Here is a 23818-nt window from a genome sequence, read left to right as displayed (position 1 = left end):
CTTATTTACACTCATTCATTGTTCCAATTACTGTACGGTGCAATTACTGTACGGTGCGAAGTATTTGTAATGCATTAAAGAATCTTTCCCATTATTAAATCTCTTAAAGTATTGATTTGTAATACTAAGAGTTTCGGTAGGAAAAATAGACCTGTTGAAGTGGATTTGTACAAGGTGTATCAATCAAGACTTCTAGTGATATCTTATGGAAATAGTGATATCTGATGGAATCAGAAAAAAGGGAGACTTGGAAGAGTTTTGTCTTTCGGACTTCCAAAAAAAAATTCTTGTATCTTATTATCTTCTACTGCTTGTATTTTCGCTAAAATGTTGTGTATTGATTTCGCACTTACCAAAAGTAATATGTTGCACTTTCAATGAACTAGGTCAGCTTATGATTTCGTAAAACATTTCAGAAGCACATTTTGCAGAAAAAGAAAAATTTAAAGTTTGAATTGTTTATCCAACTCATTTTTCTATACACTTCACTATGCCAACAAATTTATACATAAGTTTATATCTCTTTGACTATTCATGATTTTTCTTGAAAAAAAAAATTAAAAATTCATTATCACTCAATTAATTAGCGTGATGAATTTCTTCGCTTTTACGTAAAAAGTCAGTTTAACATCTTTGACGGGGAGTCGGAGTGGGCCTGGAGTATTGTTGTCATCGTCAGGGGAAAAAGCTTATTTTATGGTTGAATACATAGTATGAATGATTGCCTTATTTTTTAATTTTTCTAAAAAAAAAAACTGTTTGAATATTATTATATATAACTTTATTAGAGAAGTAAATATTTCGCTGGAATAACATATTATGCAATATTATTAATATCAGTCTATTTGATACCAATTTAAATCACCGTCCCAATTAAGCTATAAACAAATTAAATGTAACAAAAACAAAGTTATGTTTCAAACCTCCCAACTTTTCTTTCTTTCTTTCTTTTTATTTTATATATGTTATGCAAGTCTAAAGTCTTTGATTTTTCATTTTTCTGATCATATTTCATCTTATGATAAAGTTTAAACATAATATTTGATAGGAAAAAAAAGAAGAAGAAGTTAATTAATATAATTATATTTAAAAAAAATTATAATGTATTTCCGTCGATGGTCATCTAATTTTGCAGTCCTTTCTCACTCTGTATCTGTCACGAAGTCATGGGTCAATTGTGTAAACCAGTCAACGACTAGGAAACTTCAGAGTTCCTAAATTCAATCTCACCATTTCGAACTAAATAACCACACAAAAACAAAAACAAAGAAATATCTTAATATCATTTCACGAGTTTGTTTCAGTTATTGTGTGGAAGAAACAAGAACTGTGAGAAAAGTAACAAAATTTTGCCTCCATTTTCATTTTTGCTCGTCTCTGTATGGGCTTTCTCAGTTTATTGGTGTTCTTTGTCTTTCATCGTTTTCTTCTGGTGTTTTGTCATTCCAATCGCCCCTTATCCTTCCCTTGTCAAAATCTGACACTGGAGTATCCCTTCACCAAGTTCGTCCCCGAATGCTGGTTAATCAAGATTGATTGCGATTCTCCTTCCACGCCAAAACTTCAGCTTGTGGATAAAGGGTTAAAGTGGGATGTTGAGAATATAAATTTCAGCTCACATAAATTAATTGTCCGAGACAATATCCTTAAAAATGATTTGAATAGACGTAGTTGTCCTTCCAATGGTGTTCCTCTCTCTATATTTCACAATATTTCATTCACAAGCTCCCCAAATCTCACCATCTTCAAATGTGACAAAGCTTTAACTGATATCACAAGTGTGGAAGATCATTTCAGAAGTTCCGAAAGTTACCACCAGGATTGTGAAAATTTCACATTATATTATAGAAACCCAGCGGTTGGAAATCTTCCGGAGGAGACTGATCTCCCTTCAGGATGTCATTCGATTCAACTGCCTCTGAATCCTAATGGGAATTGGAGTGATGACTTGTTCGCACTGCTTACTTACGACTATACTATTGAGCGGCATGTTGAACCAACTAAAGGTCAGAATTATGTTGTTTATTACTTGCAAAGTTTGTCTGTCTTCTTGGCGTAAAATTCAATCATATTAATCTCTGTTGTTTGCTTCTGCCTCTTGTTTGTCTTCATTCTTTGTGCTAGTTAACCAGAATTAAGCAGATCCTATTTCTTCTTATATTGTTAAAGATTATTTTCATCCGGACATCTTAATGTTGTACCGAACATTGACCACATCGTTGCCTCGTTTCTTTCCTTGTATGTTTTTCTAAATTCTCCTTGGCACAGTGTCTTATCTAAAATTGTTCTGTTTTAGATCGGTCCAAAAGGATCTGCTTCATCACTGTTAACTAGCACTAAGAATGAAGATTAAACATAGGATGGTGATTAGGAAGTTAATTAGTAGATGATGACAAATAAAATTATTTAATCCCACAAAAATTTAGGATTGCCGAACCATAGAAAGAATTTGCTTTTAAAAATTATACGTGTAATTTGATTTCCTTTTTGTTGAAATACTGTGTTTGTGTTGGAGTTGTCTTAGATTTCAGTAGAACAAAAGAAAACATAACAAGATCAAGATAAAATCTATTGCAATATAGATATATAGCTGCCAAAAGCTAGTCTATGAGTCCTAATTGGGTTAGGAGCCAGTTGTGTTGCTGTATAGATAGGATTCGTTATGGTCTTGATTGTTGCTGCAAAATAGCTGATAGTGCAGCGAGAGCGTGAGAGAGAAATTCGAGCGCGAGATCTTGGAAGCGTGAGGACGCGAGAGCTTATTTGGTTAATCAAAGTTTCTCCTTTGTGTCCAATATTCTTTCATCTTTGTTCGATATCAAAATTATATTATGTTCCCCAAGAATCAAAATTGTTTTACAAAATGGAAACTTTTGTGAATTTGATGCAAACTTAAAGTTGGCTTACAGTAAATTATATAAGCTGACATTTAATGATATTATGTTCGGTAACTGATAATTCAACTTCTTCAATTTAATAGCTTGTTTCAGTGTCACATTGAGTTATTTTCATGATCCTTAGCTTAATAATTTAGGTGTAAACTAATCGTTATATCACAATTTCTTTTTAGTTTAGTTATAAACCAATTTGCTCTTTTGCATGTATCACCTGAAAGCCTCTATCGATCGATTAATATTCATTAAATATCGATGGCCAAAATTATATTTTAGTTGACCACTCTAAATCATAATTGGTATCTATACCTTTTAGAGCAAACTACTATTGTTTGGGAAGGTCTCAAGTCACAATTAGTATGTAATATGTTAATATGATCCTTGTGGCTTGTAGGATGTGGTTTTCTACACGCCCAAACGCAGCAGAAGTTTTTATAATTTTTATTTTATTTTGAAAAACAAAATAATTTTGCTTTAGGCACTCGTATGATTTAACATAACATACATAGGATGTTGGAAAATTATACCTTTGGTGAATAAATCACTGGACTCCAACTAATCCGGTATAAACGGATTAGCTCTTGTTGATTCCCTACGAACTTTCTTCGATGAAATCCTCCTATCAAGTCCACGACTAGATAGTATGTTCCTCTTTCAAATTGCACTAGAGAATGGGAAAGAGATTTTGCGTAAGAGAGAAAATTGAGAGACGGCTCAATTTTTCCTTTTCAAAATTGTGGTGGCCGATTTTTTTCTTGTTTTGAGTGGAGGCTCACGTAAATTGTGTTGTGGTGGCTAGGTTTAGAGCTTTGCATGTATTATTATAATAAAATAATAACCTAATTACATAATTAACATTAATGGGCTTGATTTAATTAATTGGGCTAGTCGAACTAGTTTAATTAATTTAATCAAAGCCCATCAAAACTTTAATTATTTATTATGTTGGACTTGTACTCCTACAACCCCATTAAACATACTACCCACCAATTTTTAATTTATTATATAATAAACTCAACTTTTGAGCTTAATAAATTAAATACATTATAAATTCAACACTTGAATTTATTATTTAAATTATAAATTCAACTCCTTGAATTTTTATCACCTCAAAAATTTAATATTTAATAAACCCAACATTTGAGTTTAATAAATTAAATTCTCAAATTTTATAAATTCAACTACTTGAATTTATTCTCTCAAAATTTAATTATCATAAACTCAACTCCTTGAATTTACTATATAATATAAATTCAACTTCTTGAATTTATTCTCTCAACGGGAACATACGATCCAGTACTTGTGTGACCTTCAATGGTTCAGAGATACAGCTAGCCGTGGGTTCACAACTCTTTGTGATTCATAATAGCATTTATTATTATTCGGGCTTATCCTAGTTAGCCTCATTCTTTTCATCAACACCTTGATGAAGAATGTCAGAACTCATTTCTGATTGCACCCATCGGATCATGGTAAGAGCGTCTAGTAGCATCGCCCCATGATCCCCTAGGTATCACTGATAGTGTCTGCAAGAACCAGTCGATTATGATTAGCGCACAGTACGGTCCCTTCATTTCACATATCCCGATCGAATCTGCAACCATTGGTTCATCGAGGGTTGCATAATAATTCGATAACTATAATAGTGGCATCGCGTGTACTATTTGGAGAACTCCTTCTCCAACGTACATCTCGTACTCTGGCCAGAGATTCCATGCACTATTATTTCATTAGATCACATAGGATATCCACACCCGTTGGTGAGCCGTGAATCCCCGACTACAATGCACTGGCTCCTACATGTGTGCAACTGTACCCAACCTCGCCATGATGACTCTCCTGGAGCCGGTAAACAAGTCAAAACACAACCCTAGCATATAGAGCCTCAGTGTTATCCCGGGTCGTAAGGACTAATGGTGTACAATCATAATCACAGACTTATCCTCTCGATGAATGATAACCACTGGAAAGTCCGAGGGAGGGTTGTTCGGTATAATCATCATATGACTACACATCTGCATGTTTGGACATCTCTATGCCCTTACCAAGAAACGCAGTACACAACATCACAGATACTGGTCTCACGCTCAAGCGACCTTTATCCATGTTTTAGGCGGCTGAATCGACTAGGAACGAATTTAGATTATACAGTTTTTACAAACGAGTTTCAACATCGAATTACGATTCATTTGTATTAAAGTATAATCAAGGTCTTTGTCTATGTTTGATAACATGAGTATACAGATAAAGAAATAACAAACCATTAAATAATTAATTATATTAAAATAAAAATTGTTTATTACACTTGAGACAATAAAATCTCTAGTCAACAGTTGACTTGTAGGACATCTACTCTAACAATCTTTTCCCTCCACATATCTCAGTTGGATCTATCATGTGTATTTTTCAAAGCATCTTACTCTAACTAGATGTTCCTTTAATTATATGTGAGGCTTCGTTACTCTAAAAATAATTAATTAATATGCAAAAATTATCTAGCAATGAAAAACAGTTTAAAATAGAATTGGAATTTAGAAAAAATTTGACACGACCTTCTTGTATACAAGACATATCAAAATATTTCAAATAACAATTTTAAATAAAAATAACTAAACTAGAAATCTCATCATACCAAAATAAAACATAAATCATCCAACAATCAACTAGAGCTGACAAGGCTCAAAGACAGTACAATAAAGTCCATGCATTGAAAATAAACTTCCAAGCATAGACAAATACTCAGGATATCTCCCCGGTAAATATAAGACTTTGACATACCTAAAAAGGACTGCAACAATACATATAACTTGGAACTGACGACAAGACTCAACCTCAACCACGTGCTCTTATTGATAGACTCTTCATCTGGTGCTGCAAAACCACTTGGATGACCTACCATGGTACCGGAAAGCAGCCTCCTAGTAAAACTGAAATTAGAAATCTGGTATAAAAAAAGCAAATAAAAACGATATCAAACATAAATCCTACATAAACATAACTATGAATTATTAGCAATGCACATGACTGGGGTCAATACAACTGTACAACGGGAGCTAATAAATATTGCGATACAACTGGAACAATGCTCGAGCAATAACATACACAGGAGAGCCACGTCATAACTGAAGCTAAACCACTCTGGTCTACGTACGCGAGGATTACCATGATGTACTACAGAACTGATATCATGGCTCATCTCCATACAACTATGATACAACAAGAAAGCACAACATCGTGATATGCTATCATAATCCCAAGTGAACTCACCACACATGCAACACTATCATGGATGTGTGACTCATATCTAGGATATCAGAGGTCTCAATGTACGTCTACCTGATCGCCCTGATTTCCGGGAATGTAATAACATGCACAAAAAATACAGTACAATTTGAATCGGTTAACAACAATGATATGGCTCAATATGCAATGTCATAATATTATTGCCTTATTTCTAAATGCCAAATAAAATGTTAAACCACTTAACATATAGAAACAAGGCATTTAAATCACATAAACTCATATAATTCACATGAACGACATAAATATTCGTAAAACCAAAATTATTTACCCAAATTCTCAACTTGACGATTATTTACCACATATTTGTTCTAAACTTTTCTTATTTCTCAAAGTCAACATCTTTCCAAAATTTCGCAAGTTTCAACTATCGGCACTATTCTAATCTGAACATTGCCAGAATAATCTAATAATTAATGAAACATCGTAATTTCCTACAAATAATCAAAGTTAAGCTATTTATCGAAAATCCATAGATATTCGGTTATTTTCTTAGATAGACACACTTGAATATTAATTCCAATAAATATTGAACAACCACAATTCATTCAAAATATCGCACTACATAATCCACAATAATTCATAAGCTCGTCGAACAATACCTCAAAAATTCTTTCATATGGGAATCCACTGTACCAAAATTTTGAAGTGAATCTATGGTCACAATCTGGGACTGTTGCAAATGGAACTCCGTACAGTCTCACTACATTATCTATATAAAATGAGCCACTTTCCTGTAAAAATAAGTTCTTTCATATGGGATAATGTAAGCCGATTTAGCCAACCTATCGACCACTACCCAAATGACATCGAAATGAAAAGAAGTACGTGACAGATGAATGACGAAATCCATAGCCACATGTTTCTAATTCCACTTAATAACTTCAAAACTATTCATTGAGCCTTCTGATCTCATCGTTCTGCCTTTGACTTGTTTACATATTATGCACGAGATACAACTCAACATCATTCCAGTTCTTCCATTCAAAAGAACAAAAACATTTGAATGAATTGTGAATCCGGATTGATGTCCTTTAATCAGTAGATCATAATACGTCTAAACGTGAACATTTATTTTCTGAGCAGTTTTGGATAATCTGAATCAATTCTGGTTCACCAAAAATTGGGGACACATAAATAGCATTTCATTTTATCTGGAAATATTAAGCAGAATTGTTGTTGTAATCTTGGAATATGGGTAAAAGATAACTTAACATCAACAATGACATGCACCTTTCTTGGTTGGTATTAGATATTACAATCGTAATCTTTTAAAAAGACTCATCCGACACCTTTGTCTCATAATCATATGAGATAATATTTCATACTTTATGGTCTCAATAAATCACAAATTGTTCCCAAAAAGATATTGTCTCCATATTTTTAAACGAAAAGTTTTCATATCCAAGACATTTGTTTACTCTCTAACAGGGACGGATCCAGGAATAAGAGTTAGGGAGAGCTTCAACTCAATATGATAATAAAGTTGTGCAAGTCTTATTTCCTATTGATTTCCATCACCTATTCTTCTCTTTTCTTTCTCGTTAATAAAGCTACTCGTTCCAAATTCTGTTTATACCTTCTTCAAGCTTATTCAACCAAAACAATAGCAGAGACTATCTTTATAATTCCAATATCATTTCATAGAATGACTAAGTTGAGGGGTTCTTAAAAAATAAAATAAGAAGAAAATTAATAAAAATTTTGGAAAAATAATTTATGAATTACATTAAAAAAATAAATAAATTATAGAATGCAAGAAGTCGTTAAGAAAAATATGATATGCTAACCTGTATCTTAGGAAGATGGACTGAATCTTAGGAAGAACAAGCAAATGAGCAACTATGGTGAGCCAACAAAAAAGAACCCAAATTTTGTGAAGACGCCATGAAAATTAGGAGAAGCTAGGACTAGGCTGGGCTGGGTAATTGGTGGGTGGGCTGAAATTTTCTAAGTATTAAAAAAAATAAAACAAAGTGGGTTGGGCTACAGTCCAGTATAGCCTTATTTTACATCCGCCTCTGCTCTCTAAGATCTAGTGTATGAGGAAACGACACATACATTATATTGATATCAATTAGTGTCATCATACTGCTGTAAAATAAGTTTAAAATTACGAAGATTTACTAACAAGCAAACTCACAGCTAGAACTTGATGTAAGTCACAACCATTAGATGACTTGAGATGTCATACAGTGTTACTCAAACACTAAATCCCATTTATCAAAACATCTACACGGTTACGAGAAAATTCACTTGATGCAAGAAATCAAATAGATAGATCATAGCATAATCCAGCCCAAATCATTATCATTGTGGATTATGAAAATAAATCGATATCAAAGTAATGTTGATCGATACAAAATATAATATCAAAAGCATTATATTACAGACAAACAAAAAAGGTTGAAGGTAGAATCTTAGCTAATGAATGAAACAACTCATTCACAATTCAATGCTAAAAGTAATCTAATAACAATTAAGGCTTCAAGAATAATGAATACGAGCAAACAAGAATATATAATTATGGTTAGAGTGGGTCTCATGTGAGACCGTCTCACAGATCATAATCTGTGAGACGGGTCAACCTTACCCATGTTCACAATACAAAGTAATACTTTAAGCATAAAAAGTAATAATTTTTCATGGGTGACCCAAATAAGAGATCCGTCTCACAAAAACTGGTTATCATCCATCCATTGATAATGACATCGTTCCCAAATAACAAGACGTACGTCCCACAATCAAGGGCAGTTAGCGTCGCCTCATTCACGAGGAATCCACACGCAAGTCAATGATCAAGGAACTACGATCACAAGGCATAATCATAAGTCAAATATGCATCATACGTAGATTGTAAGTAAAATGGCTCATATCAGAAAGGAAGACGTACCGTGTAGGAATTGGCGACGGCCAAGAAGCCTACAATTTTTGACGAAAAATTGCGTACGCTGACTCAACTTCAGAAACTGAGATGTGTACACGATTATTCCTTTGAAAATAATGCTCCCAAAATAAACTCGTTGATGATATGAGTTTGCCTATAAATACCAAAGGCATTGAGGTCCCTAGATACACAATCTCATACAGAATAATACACCATCTACAAAGAGATTGGAGTGTTTAGAAGGCTTCAATCGGAGGAAAACAGAAGACTTAAAGATGATTCAATGGCCAGAGGTAACGCTCGATTTAAGCTTCCGCATATTTGATTCATGTTTATATACGTGCGTACAGAAACATGATTTTAGAGAAAATCTTTAACATTTGGTATCAGAGCCTGATACCTCTGCCTTGAAAATTTGTATTCTGAAAAATAATCGATATCATAAAATTTCTATTGAAGTTTTTGTATAAGAAACTTACCTGTTCTCGATTGCACCTTGAAGTTCTTCTTTGAAGTCTTGAAGATTATACTTGATTCTCGAATTTTTTATATGAAATGAGAAATTTTGTTTCGGAAGGAAAACTTTCAGAAAACTGTAACGCCCCAGATTTGACGACTGTCCTCACTGTACCAAGACGAGTCTTTACAGCGTGCTTATGTCCTCACTCACACGCACCCTAGGAAACTTCCCAGGAGGTCACCCATCCCAAAATTGCCCCAAGTCAAGCACGCTTAACTTTGGAGTTCTTATGTGATGAGCTACCGAAAAGAAGATGCACCTTCGTGATATGAGTAGTACAAATCAAATCTTTTAAGCCCTCTTCAACTGTACAGTCCATTACATTGAATAGTCTCGGAATCCCTCTCATTCCCGTGTGAGTCGGTTCATTCATGTTCCCTCCACCTAGAAGCCTGCCAGGAGCCGCTCATTGTCCGTGCAACTGATGGCACCGGCGATCACCCCCCGCCCTCTTCGGCCCCGGCCCTCACATGCCCACCAGCTTCCGCTTGGTTCGTCCCCGAACCACACCGTACTAAGAGAGGTCGGCTCTGATACCATTTGTAACGCCCCAAATTTGACGACTGTCCTCACTGTACCAAGACGAGTCTTTCCAGCGTGCTTATGTCCTCACTCACACGCACCCTAGGAAACTTCCCAGGAGGTCACCCATCCCAAAATTGCCCCAAGTCAAGCACGCTTAACTTTGGAGTTCTTATGTGATGAGCTACCGAAAAGAAGATGCACCTTCGTGATATGAGTAATACAAATCAAATCTTTTAAGCCTCTTCAACTGTACAGTCCATTACATTGAACAGTCTCGGAATCCCTCTCATTCCCGTGTGGGTCGGTTCATTCATGTTCCCTCCACCTAGAAGCCTGCCAGGAGCCGCTCATTGTCCGTGCAACTGATGGCACCGGCGATCACCCCCCGCCCTCTTCGGCCCCGGCCTTCACAAAAACTTTCTGAAACGTTGAAGAAGAACAATTGTGCATGAAGACTTGCATATAATGAATAATGCATATTAACGTGTATGCATTTAAGATTTAAGAACCCACACAAATTAAATGTCATTCAATTTCAAATGTGTCGGCAATGAATTTATTATTATTATTATTATCATTTTTAATAGTAATAATAAATGAAATTGAAATGGACATGTCAACTACTACAAATAAAATCAAGAATGACATTTGGTAAGGTTTCGGTTTCCAATACTGTAGTGATGGTTTTCAGTGATTTGAAATTTAAATGCAAATTGTATTACATGTATAATTCGGTATACATATAGCATTTGGTCAAATAATTTGTACACATTAAAATAATTCCAAATTCGAAGTAATTTCTAATACATGTTTAGAAATTATTTTTGCATGTTAGATAATGTCAAATATTACGGATAAGTGTTTGATTTGTACATGCAAATTTCATATTGTGTTTGCATTTATTCTTGAAATTTAAATGCAAATTGTATTGAAAAATATTTTGAAAATCAATATTCACATTATGTTCATATTAAATTATATTAAGTTGTTTATAATGAACATATTAAGTAAAATGTGAATATAATATAATAAAATATTTCAGATATTCACAAATGAACAAATAATCCTCACTTTATCACTACTCTGATAAAAGAGAAAAACTGATGAGGGGCCAACATTTTTATGTAAATATGATCCTCAATTTATCACTACTCTGATTGAAGAGAAAAATTGATGGGGAATGTAATTGTTCATATTAAGTAAAAATGTGAATATAAAGTTATTTAATATGAAAAATTTTGGCTTATAAAGATTCACATAAATGTGGATAATTAAGTTGAATAATAATTATAAGGTGACGTAAGAAAACATGATCTGAGCGAGTTCTTCATAGACCGGTTTAAACTGCCTTGACTAGCCACTGGTCTCCCTGATGAACATTGCTCTGTCTAGGAGTTGGATATTATTTAAAGGGCTTTAGATCTACTTATATTTCCTGGGAGCACTCTTGAAAAGTGTTGATTGCGAAATAATTATTATATAAAGCATTAAGTAAAGCCAAAATTTTGTCAAGTGATCCGTATAATTTTAAATAATTAAGGTTTAGCCACAGCACCCTTAATTATGAGAAATTATACATTAAGTCAGATTTGGATCACATTAAGGGCATTTATGAAGCATAATAAAATAAAATTGTCTAGTGATTCATATAATTTTAAATAATTAAGGTTTAGCCACAACACCCTTAATTATGAGAAATTATACATTAAGTCGTTTAAGGATCACATAAAGAAAATTTATCTAGTGATCCGTATAATTTTAAATAATTAAGGTTTAACCACAGTACCCTTAATTATGAGAAATTATACATTAAGTCGGTTAAAGATCACATAAAGGATATTTATAAAATCAAAATTTATGTCTAGTGAACCGTCTAATTTTAAATAATTAAGGTTTGACCACAACATCCTTAATTATGCAAAATTATACATTAAGTGGGCTGGGGGATCATATGAAAGACATATATTAAGAGCATAAATATTTAAAAATTTTGTAATTTAATGTCTTAGTGATTCGTATAATTTTAATTTATTAAAGAATGGCTATAGCATCTTTAATTGAATTAAAATTATACATTAGTTTTTAATCACATTTAGTTATAACTGACATAAATTACATAAAATTATTCATCATTATGATAATATTTTGAGATGAATAATTATGAAGAATAAATATTTTATGCATAAAGAATTTAATATTCTAGTTATTCGTATGATTTTAATTAATTGAAGAGTAGCCACAACATCTTTGATTGAATTAAAATTATACATAAATTATAAGGATCACATTTGGTTATAAAAGATATAAATTGTAATTAATTATATTTGAACATTGAAATTTATCTCACAAGAAATTTCGTTATGTTAAATATAATTAATTAGGATACAATATTGAATTATTTTCTTAATTTATCCACATGGATTAAGAATTGAATATAATTCAATAGTTATATCATTAAGTTGTATGAATCTAATTGAATTAAAAATTCAGTCCACAAACAATTTTTATGTCAGTGATTCATATGTCAATCATGATTTACATGATATATGGTTTATTGCTTCATTTAATAACATTAGCATGTATTCATTAAATTTGCAGCATATTGCTATTACTCTGATATTAATTTCTTGAGAATGACTTGATTAGTGGGAGCGATCAAATTCAGAATATTGAACATTATGATGCTCATTCATCCACACAAGTTATATATATATATATATATATATATATATATATATATATATATATATATATATATATATATATATATATATTGATTGCTATTCACAACATCCTCCAATTAATAGATGTATTGTGAAACCAATCATATAAATTCCATAGAAAGTTGGTTCAATTGCTATTCATTTTTTAAATGAGCCTTTGAAACAAATAAAGTCTCATTAGGCAATATCGAACAACATAAAGAATTCTTCTCTAGTGATGATGAATATTTAATATTTCATGATTAAGAAAACGATATGGATTGAAACACGTCTCACATTAGTGGTATTTCAGGTTTTACAATGTTATCTCTTCATTAAGTTTTGTTGAGAATATTGTGAGCCATTATGAATACCAAAAGGTTAGTGGGAGCTTAATTATTATCAGAGTAATATAAATATTTGACCACTAAAAAGCTGCAAAATGTTTTGGGATACCTTTATGGTATTAAAGTTTTACATGCTTATGTTAGACGAATTGACAATTTAGAAAGTAATTTGCTACTTCCACTATTGAGTCAAAATTCGTCATTGAAGCACTATTGTGTGGTGTATTTTAAGGAGTTTCATTATGGGCTTAGAATTATGGATTCTATGTCTAAGCCATTAAGATTATATTACTGCAATTCAGTTATGGTCTTTGTGACTAAAGCGGTGGTCGAATTAAGTATATCGACATAATGTATTTTAAACCGTTGGAAAACGTGTTAATAAAGTGGTCATTGAACACGTTAGCACTGAATTGATGATCTTTTAACCTAAAGACATGCAAATTTCAGATGTTAAAGGATCATATGGTAATTACTGATGGATCTGATTCCATAATAAATTTATGTTATATACATTTGGTTTTGATAATGAAACGCATTCAGTTATTATATTTCTCATATTCAGTTATGTACATATTCAGTTATCTTGAGAAAAATATCAATAAAGTTGGACCTCGAATAAACATAAGATTTATTCATTAAGTTATACAGATTTGAGAGACATAATGCATTGTAATACATGGAAGATAATATTCATTTTAAGATGACCTATCGCCATGATTCATGTATTTTGTTTTCTCCTATGGTAAATGATATATATGAGCCAAGTGGAAGAATGTAAGTAAAATGGCTCATATCAGAAAGGAAGACGTACCGTGTAGGAATTGGCGACGGCCAAGAAGCCTACAATTTTTGACGAAAAATTGCGTACGGTGACTCAACTTCAGAAACTGAGATGCGTACACGATTATTCCTTTGAAAATAATGCTCCCATAATAAACTCGTTGATGATATGAGTTTGCCTATAAATACCAAAGGCATTGAGGTCCCTAGATACACAATCTCATACAGAATAATACACCATCTACAGAGAGATTGGAGTGTTTAGAAGGCTTCAATCGGAGGAAAACAGAAGACTTAAAGATGATTCAATGGCCGGAGGTAACGCTCGATTTAAGCTTCCGCATATTTGATTCATGTTTATATACGTGCGTACAGAAACATGATTTTAGAGAAAATCTCTAACATAGATCACCATTAAGATACAATTATGAAACTATCCCCCAATCAAAATACGACTCAAAGATTGAAATACATCAACTCCTTACGTACATTCCACTTAACATAACATTTTCAAGGAGTTTGGTGGATTAATTTGACAGAACATATGCCATTACCCATGCATCAACTCACACTAGCAATCTTGCGGAATCATTCCTGACGAAAGTTGTATACTGATGTAATCAAACAGCTCAGAAAATTTCTTGGTACTGATATCCTTTGTCAGGACATGTCACTAAATCATAAAACATATCAACACTTTAAAGTAACACTTAGGTGTCATCAATTTGTGCCGACTTTGTGTTTGATAATTTTTGTGTAAAAAAAATATTATTTTATTACAAGATTTTCAGCTAAAAAATGTGTAAAAATGGTAATTACAGAATTAAATATTTTGGTATTTTACAATATATAGTTATTATGATGATATCATCTTTTATACAAAAATATAGGTGAGGATATATAATGCATTTCCTTTTAATAATTATTTAATTTTGTGCTATTTCTCACTCTGTATTCGCCAAGAAGTCAAAGGCAATTATGCAAACCAGTCGGAAAAAATTGAAAATGCGGGTTAATAATGGTGGATTGTGATCCTTAGTTACCAAAACTTCAGCTTGAGGATAATGGTGGATTGGAATTAAAGTTGTTGATAGAAAATTTTAAAACATCTTAATTAATTAATAATTTGAATTTTGTGGACAAGAACTTTTGAAGAGATTATTTGTGGATATTATATGATTATATCGAGCTGTGAAAATGTGGATCTTATGTTACACGAGGCCTTTACAAGATCTTTAAATTTTTGCTTGATTGAACGAAATTACTATCTTATAATTCAATTTTGGTATATCTTCATTATTTGTGAATGAAAAATGGTGAAAAATGAATCTTGTTTCCTATTCAAAATGTGTTTTTTGAGTTAATTATAATAATATGTCGATTTTGATCACTTTTGAGGTTATTGAATTATATAAATTATTTCGAGATATATTGATAGTGTCGTATATGTAACAACAAATTTTGAGATATGTGACTATCAAAGCGTGATAGTCTGAATCAATTGGTTCTTAGTTGTAACGTACCGTACTTTTTACTACTAAAATTTGCCGAAGAATTTAAAATTTTCTTAAATAAAAACGTGAGCATTCAAAATTCGATAAAATAAACTGTACATCTCAACAAAGATCTAAAATAGGGTTTGACAAAAATATTTGAACATTTTCATAAGGACTTAAAAACATGGCGGTCCTCGGGTTTAGCCTCCCGCTCAGTCCAAGCCTGCTCCTTGGTCCCCACCTCATGTCTCCTCATAAATATCCTCACCTGCATCGATCAAATCTAGTGAGTCTAAAGATTCAACACGTATAAACTGGAAGTAACGAGTAGTACGTAATAAAATCACATGCAACTTCAAAATAGAGAATACATACTTGAGACTTGAACTTGCCATTTACTTGAACATACATACATAACATAGACGTGCCATAACGTGAAGCTTTTCTTAAACATGCTTGCATACTTGTACATACTAGAACATACATAACTTCATCATTTTACGTAGAGATATGTTTCAAAACAAGTGACCCATAACATAATCGCCTGATCAGACTAAGCCACAGTACTGGGATGACAGGGACGTATCCACTGCCACATACATGAGATCCCCGTTCATAATTTAACGGACGGATTGGACCCCGTTCATAATTTAACGCTTTCCAATCCTAAACATAATTTGGTCACAAGACATTTAGCATATCTCAAAAACTTAAAATATTTTCTTGCACGTCAATCATACTTACTTGGCGTTGAGGGATTCGTTGGACTTCGTTTGGGGCCGTTGCTGCACATACTAACATGAATTCAAATTCTTAACTTGCATAACTTAGACGTAAATATCATGATTACTTACGAGCTCAATCAATCCCTTAGGACGTTGTAAAATTCCCATGACTCGACCTTTTAAATCATTGTACTAAACCATGACATCAAACCTCAAAGCATACTATAAAATTTTCCCAAAATAACAAACACACGGACCCCGTGCCCAAGTCCGGCTCTGGGTCTGTGTCCATGCGATGAAGTGTGTCGTGGAGAAAAGGGAAGGCACGGACCCCGTGCCCTGGTCCGTGTGGGGGTTCGTGTGTGTGCGCAAACTTGACACCGAGAAGAAACAAAGGCACGGACCCCGTGCCCGGGTCCGTGTACCTGCGCGACTCTGAAACTCACGAAAATTCTGAGCACGCAATGTTTATCGTTCTAGACTCGATTATATGGATCATGAACTGACACCACGAGACCATCCTAGGATGTATATCATTTACTCAAGGCTATACGATTTTCCCCAAAACAACCACATATCACAATTAACCCAATAAAGCCGTGAACACGACTTTTGCAACAACACGACTTATACGACCATTCAATCTCCCAAGTGCCTATCGACGCGAAACAAATATACCTTAATAATACTCTCAACAACCTTAACAATATACTTATACGCATCAACGATCACCTGTCGATCCCCAATGAAGCCTGCAACCATAAAATTTCAAGAACGTATCAATATCATAATTTTCTGAAAATGTAGTTTGAGCAGTCCCACGAAAAATACCATTACTCACTCAATTTTTAACTAAATATTTCGAATTTACTGTCAAATCGAAGGTATCGAAAAGTTCTACAATTTTCACGTTGAAAGTTTTCTCAGATTCACGACCGAAAAATCGCAGTATTTGAAAAGACAGTAAAAACGAGTTTTCAGATCTAAAAATTTTCTCAAAACTGATCCAAACCATTTTCTGCTCAAACGACGAACGTCATACATAAAATTTTAAGCATAAAAATAACACGACACATAATATGACGAGATCGATGCAGAAATAACAGAATATACGTGCCTTTTGATGATAAACATTACCGAAACGGCGATACCGAAGCGGAGATGGCGTGAGGATTGATCCGGGACGAACGTGGCGCTAAAATCTTTGAAGAAAACACACAAAAGTTTGCTGGAAGATGGAGAGGGAAGAGGGGCTGCAAGGTTCTTAGAAACCTAGGTTTTCTCCTCTCAAAAATAATAAAATCTGAATAATGAAGTGTGTGTATGTTAATCGGTTTTTAGTGTGTGTAAAAACGTTTAAGTTTGTGTGAATGTATAAAACGTGTGTGTGTGTGTTTTAATTAGGACAAATTATACCTAAATTAACTCATTAAAATACTAATTAAAGGTTAACACACACTAATTTAATCAAACTCTTTAATTAAAATAATTACACACTAATTTTAAAAGTTTTAAGCTCTTAAATCCACTAAATAAATGAATTAGGATTTAAAATGCTAAACTTAATAAATTATTTAAAAAAATGCCCAACCTCAAGTTAAAATAAAATACCACATTTTAAATTGCCAAAAATAGTCACCGATCTTTTCCTCGATCCCGCCTTGAACAATCGCTTGAAACATGAAACTTGAAAATCATTTTAACGTGCATCACATAAACATAAATAATTAAAAACAATGCATTTAAATAAATCATGCATGGCCAAAACTCGATTTAAACTTAAATAAATGCTTTAATAAATAAATAAATGCATGAGTTATACGTGTACTGAATTTGGGCACTACATTAGTAGTTCATACAACTGGCAAATAGAACCGTGAAAATTATGTCTCTTAATAGGTATAAAGGCTACTGACCATACTGAGTTAAAAGTTGTTACAACGACGGAAAACAAAACGACTTCATGTAGATAAAAAAAAACTATTAGTCATGATGTATTGAATGATATAATAAAATAAGAAAAATGGTTCCACACAATAGACTACTGGTCACATGTAGTGATTCTGAGTAGTAAGATTGTTGACCATTATAAACATAAATATGGATATATTACGGGAGGAGAAATTTTGGGTTGCAATTATGTGCAATAGACATAGTAATGATGGTGATTTAAGTGAGTTCATCACCATAGATGATTAAGATTTTGTGAGGCTATACAAATTTGTTAATGAAATAATCATGAAATCTATAAACATATGTTGAGAAATAAGGTTATATGCATATATTACTACAAGGCCATAAATAATTCAAAAGGATACATGACTGAGTTATTAAGCTAAAGGGCTAATAGATATTACATCGAGGGAGATAGGAGAATGCCTATATCAAGAGTTGAGGGTGATGGTAACCCAATTTCATATGGGTAATAACAAGTCACCTTGTCAATTAGTTGAGCTACTGTTCATTATTTTATATCATGTTCATCTTTATGGTGTAGAACAGTGTGTAAATTGATGTTGATCTTTGCTCTTGATGATGAGTCAACAGCCCGATATCAGATGTGTCACCTATGTGAGTGTAGAGGTGTGGCTGCCTCTTATGCGAACTTGGGGAGGTTCTCTAATGCGCTCATGAAAATCAGAAATGTGCCCAATCACTAGAACAACTCCGTATAGAAAAGTGAAGTGCGGGAGATAATTCACTTTATTCACATCAGGAAGACAGGTTCATAGAAATCTAATTCCAACGATCTTATGTGGATTAACACTTATTCTCCCTACGTGTTGGTTCATACTGCAAAGGCACCATCACTTATGCATTTCTTTTCTCGATTTGCCACATGAGTTTTTATCATCTTTATCAAAAAATTTCTTTGATAGTGCTTCAGCACACCCCCAACCAAATATACCAAAATTTCCAACAATTTCACCTTAATATATATCTATTAGGTGATGTAACTTGTTGAGTTTAATTACAAGTAACTGTGTATTAGTTTGATATATGAATGGACAATTGTATCACCCTAGGATGTCATTTGATTCAGCTGCCTATATATGAATGATACTGAGAAAGGGAGCGATGACTTGTTTAAACTGGTTGCTTAAGAATTACTATTGAGTGCCATGTTGAACCAACTGGAGCTCAGTTTTGTTGTTTATTACTAGCAAAAAGAACCAACTTTTATGCTAACATATGAAGTCGTGGTCTTCTCGGCGTAAAATTGAATTAAATTAGAATTTCTGTCTCTTGAGTAACCCTCTTGTTTGTTTGTCTTCGTTCTTGGGCTGTATGTATACTTGAGCTGGGATATGAAATAAATATTTTTTCTTACCTTAAATTTGGTTGCAGGAAACGACAAGAAAAAGAAGAAGAAAGTGATACTAGCCGCAGGTATTAATGTCTGTCTGAGTACCGTGTTTCGATCTTAGTATTCCCGTTTCCATACCTTAATCATGAGTCTGATTTATGGTACATAGCTATAGTGGGGGCTGCGCTTTTGGTCTGCTTGTTGGCCTGTTTCATAATCTGGCGAAACAAGAAACGAGTCACAGATGCCTACCGCCTTCCAAGAAACATATCCTCGGATCCCTCCTCAAACTCAGACATCGAAGGCGGCTGCTTATACTTGGGAATCCCTGTGTTTTCCTACACACAACTTGTGGAGGCCACAAATAACTTCGATTCCTCCCGAGAACTCGGTGATGGAGGCTTTGGAACCGTATATTATGGTACCAAAAGTTGTCTCTTTTCTTGTCAGCTTGTGAAATAAGTCCATTTCTGCAGTTTTTAAGTATAGTTTCACTCATCTGTTTATAACTAACTAGGGAAACTCAGAGATGGAAGAGAAGTTGCGATAAAACGACTCTACGAGCATAACTATAGAAGGGTCGAACAATTCATGAACGAGATCAAAATTCTTACATGTTTGAAACATCCAAATCTCGTTACACTGTACGGCTGCACCTCCAGAAAAAGCCGAGAATTATTGCTTGTTTATGAGTACATTGAAAATGGAACCGTAGCCGATCATCTCCATGGCGAAAGAGCCGACGAATCCCCACTAACATGGTCCATTCGCCTGAACATAGCCATAGAAACAGCAACTGCGTTAACTTACCTGCACAAATCAGACATAATCCACCGCGACGTGAAGACGAACAACATATTACTCACCGGTAACTTCCGCGTCAAAGTTGCGGATTTTGGGCTGTCAAGACTCTTCCCAATCGATGCAACTCACATCTCCACCGCCCCTCAGGGGACTCCCGGGTATGTCGATCCCGAATACCATCAATGTTACCAACTCACAGGTAAAAGTGACGTATATAGTTTCGGGGTCGTCCTAGTAGAGCTCATATCATCCATGCCTGCAGTGGACATAAACCGACGTAGACATGAAATAAACTTAGCTAACATCGCATTAAACAAGATTCAAAGTTGTGCTCTCGACGAACTAATCGACTCGTCTCTCGGATACGGCACTGATGCCGAGGTAACCAGAATGACCACTTCCGTGGCCGAGTTGGCTTTCCGGTGTCTGCAACCGGAGAAGGAGATGCGGCCATCGATGGACGAGGTGTTGGATTATCTGAAGGATATTCAGAGTGGGGATGAGGAAAATAGGAATAGGAAGATGCTTCATTCACCCGAGACAGATGAGGTTATGTTGTGGAAGAACAAGAATTTGCCGTCACCTGCGCCCGTTACAGATAAATAGATTATCAGTAGCTCTAAAGTTCCATTGAATCAGATTTTTGTGTGCACGAGTTTGATATATGTATGTATATCTATATCTTGGTAAGATTGCAATACTCAAAACACCCTTTATATTTTGGTTGCATGGACCATATTATTTTAAGTTTAGGATCTTATAATCTCTCAATTGTTATGCAATTTTTTTTATGACAGTATGTGAGATTTAAAGTAAACAAATAATTAACCATATTGGTATCTCATATGTATTCTCCTATGAAATAAAATTATCCTCTAATCATGTCATAATTTACTGAAATCCAATGATTACTATCTCCACACTTGGTGTTCTCATATCTCTTACATTATCATCACCTAGGGTGTTCGTTGTTTAAACCGAAAAAATGTAAATCCAGATCGACCGAACCGAAGATCGAATATTTTAATTTGGATATAAATGTTAAAATCAAAGCTTATTTGGTTCAATTTCGAATTATATATGACAAAATCGAATTGGTAGAAAACCGAAATTTAATTATATTCATAATTTTATTTTTATTTAGATTATATATATTATGAAATGATATTTAGTGAATTAAGAATTTGTTTTTTCTATTTTTAGTTCATTTTTTTATTTAATTCATTTAAATTTTATATTTCAAAATTTTATTTAAAAAATAATATAATATATTTTAATTACTAATTCAAATAATTGTTAAAACCTAATAAACTCGTGGGTCCCTCGACTTCCATGGGTAATTATCATGTATTAGTTAATTTAATTGTTATTTTAACTTTACTGCAGAAAACGTTTTTTTTATAAAATATACGACGACGCGAGCTCAAATAAAAGTTTTGTTTCCCAAATATACTCAGTATTATATTATAAAAATATAATTATGAGCCGAGACACCACAATTAACACATTGTTTACTGACTTCACACACATACACACTAAATATATATATATATATATATTGTAAATTTATGTCATACAAAATACATCATCATATATTAGTTTAGATGCAAATCATATTACAGATTAGTGCTAGAATAATATTACATAACAAAATGCTTCGAGCCTATCTATAGTTCGACGATAATATTTTAGTTCAATATATATCTCCTCTCATAAGGTAGATGGGAACATATGTAGTCCATGTGACTCTCACTGCGACGGATGGTATCACAGGCTCTGTCCTCAACTCCACTAGTAATCCAGGACAGTCATAAAAAACTTCCTTTACCAATGTCAACAATCCATCTATGAGCATCACTCTATATGAGCTTTCCTGAGACCAGTCATCTTCCAATAGAACTATGTAGCCATCTTTCTCTGATTACCAACCATACATAGAAGATAACCGCCCCCGAGGGGGTGAGAAATAACCCAATATATTAAAACCGAAATAAAAACAACATGCAATGTAATGAATGATATGTGGATGAAATGCATGATCAGGGTAAATCTACATGCAGGGCAAACAGAATAACTGGAAACTGCACATTTGGCAAATGCAGCGTAATAATAGCTCGAGCAACAAGCAAGGCTCGACTACACTGCCGTAATGACCACTCCTCCGCCAGTCTACTACTGTGTGCCGGTCAGCTCTCCTGGGACTACAGACATACTGCACCTTATCAGCCTACAACATCTATGGGGCTAGTTGCAGCTCCGTATCATCCCAAATATATCAGCTCGATCATACTGTATTTACATGACAGTAATGTCGCGATATGAGAACACCAAGTGTGGAGATATAAGTGATTTCATGAACATCACAGTAATTTTGATATTTGTCATACACACAAAATATCAAAAAGTTCATCAATAGGATCGCGACTCAAAATGAAATGTAATGTCGTGTCATGTATCAATGCTACATATATACATAAAATACATGTGTGTAAAATATATATTTTTTTCGCGCATCGATGTTTATGTAATACACAAATAATTCATGTAGACAAACCATCCAAATTCAACAAATATCAAATTTTATATTTTATTAACATGTTTCATAAATTTTATATTTTTTGAAAATAACTTGATTAAATATTTTTAAGTGTATTTAATTGCAATATCAAATATTACTGGAGAATTTCTTCAGTGTATTTATTATTATTGGCTTATTATTAAAGTTTAAGAGTTCAGTTCTTCAATACAAAATTCACTTGAAAACATCTTCTTATATAGTTGCAACATCCTTGTAATTTTCTTCGATTACAAATTTCGAGGATACAAACAAAAGCTAATCATTTTGAAAGCAAGTTGCTTCCGCAATTACTTAAGTGAAATTTGTTTCACTGTTTCACTTTTTGGAATAATTTTCAATTTTTGGAATAATATATTAGTAGAGTTATATTATATTATTTTTACTCTTATCTTTTCATTTTATTTAAATGTTAAATTTATTTTATAATACATATATACATAGTGGCTACGTGCTTTAATTTCTTCCATACATATATATTTTAATATGAAATATATATATATATATATATATATATATATATATATGTATAATTATTTTACATTCTTAACTTATTTTTGGAGATTTTATTCTAATCGATGTGATTAACAATAAATTTCAAGGTCCTTACAAATAATTGAACCGTTTTGATAGAAAACTGAACTAAGCCGAAAGAAAATGGTTCGAATTTCGGATTTAATATTTCTAAAATAAAAAAAACAGAAATAAATTATGTAAAACCGAGCTAAACCGACCGATGAATATCTTCATAGTCACTCCACTTATGGTGCAGCGACATAAATATTATAGTAGGTGATAACGTAAATAAATCCACCATTTAATTAAAAAAAAAAACTCTTAAACTATAAAAATATTTAATATATTTTTTTAAAGGATCCATGTTTTGGAAATGAAATCCTTTGTATATGACGTCCTGCTAATTTCAAGTATATACAAAAATAATTTGCCAAATA

General features: G+C 33.1%; 1 protein-coding gene across 3 annotated transcripts; it reads left to right on the top strand.

Annotated features, from left to right (window-relative positions):
- Nucleotides 1–1258: 1258 nt before the first annotated feature.
- LOC140807245 (LEAF RUST 10 DISEASE-RESISTANCE LOCUS RECEPTOR-LIKE PROTEIN KINASE-like 1.1) lies at nucleotides 1259–21051 on the top strand. 3 transcript variants are annotated; one of them, XM_073164025.1, is made up of 4 exons: nucleotides 1259–2006; nucleotides 19528–19569; nucleotides 19662–19907; nucleotides 20004–21051. In XM_073164025.1, the coding sequence occupies exons 1-4, from the start codon at nucleotides 1382–1384 to the stop codon at nucleotides 20894–20896; spliced, it is 1806 nt and encodes a 601-aa protein (XP_073020126.1). In that variant the 5' UTR covers nucleotides 1259–1381; the 3' UTR covers nucleotides 20897–21051. The 3 variants fall into 3 exon arrangements, with proteins under 3 accessions (XP_073020126.1, XP_073020124.1, XP_073020125.1); XM_073164023.1 differs by having other exon boundaries at nucleotides 19656–19907; XM_073164024.1 differs by having other exon boundaries at nucleotides 1259–2020; nucleotides 19545–19569; nucleotides 19656–19907.
- Nucleotides 21052–23818: the final 2767 nt, after the last annotated feature.

The sequence above is a fragment of the Primulina eburnea genome, chromosome 12 (assembly GCF_022965805.1).
Source record: "Primulina eburnea isolate SZY01 chromosome 12, ASM2296580v1, whole genome shotgun sequence".
In the NCBI taxonomy this organism is placed as follows: Eukaryota; Viridiplantae; Streptophyta; class Magnoliopsida; order Lamiales; family Gesneriaceae; genus Primulina; species Primulina eburnea.
The sequence above is the reverse complement of the archived record's forward strand: the minus strand, read 5'-3'. Positions and strand labels throughout refer to the sequence as shown.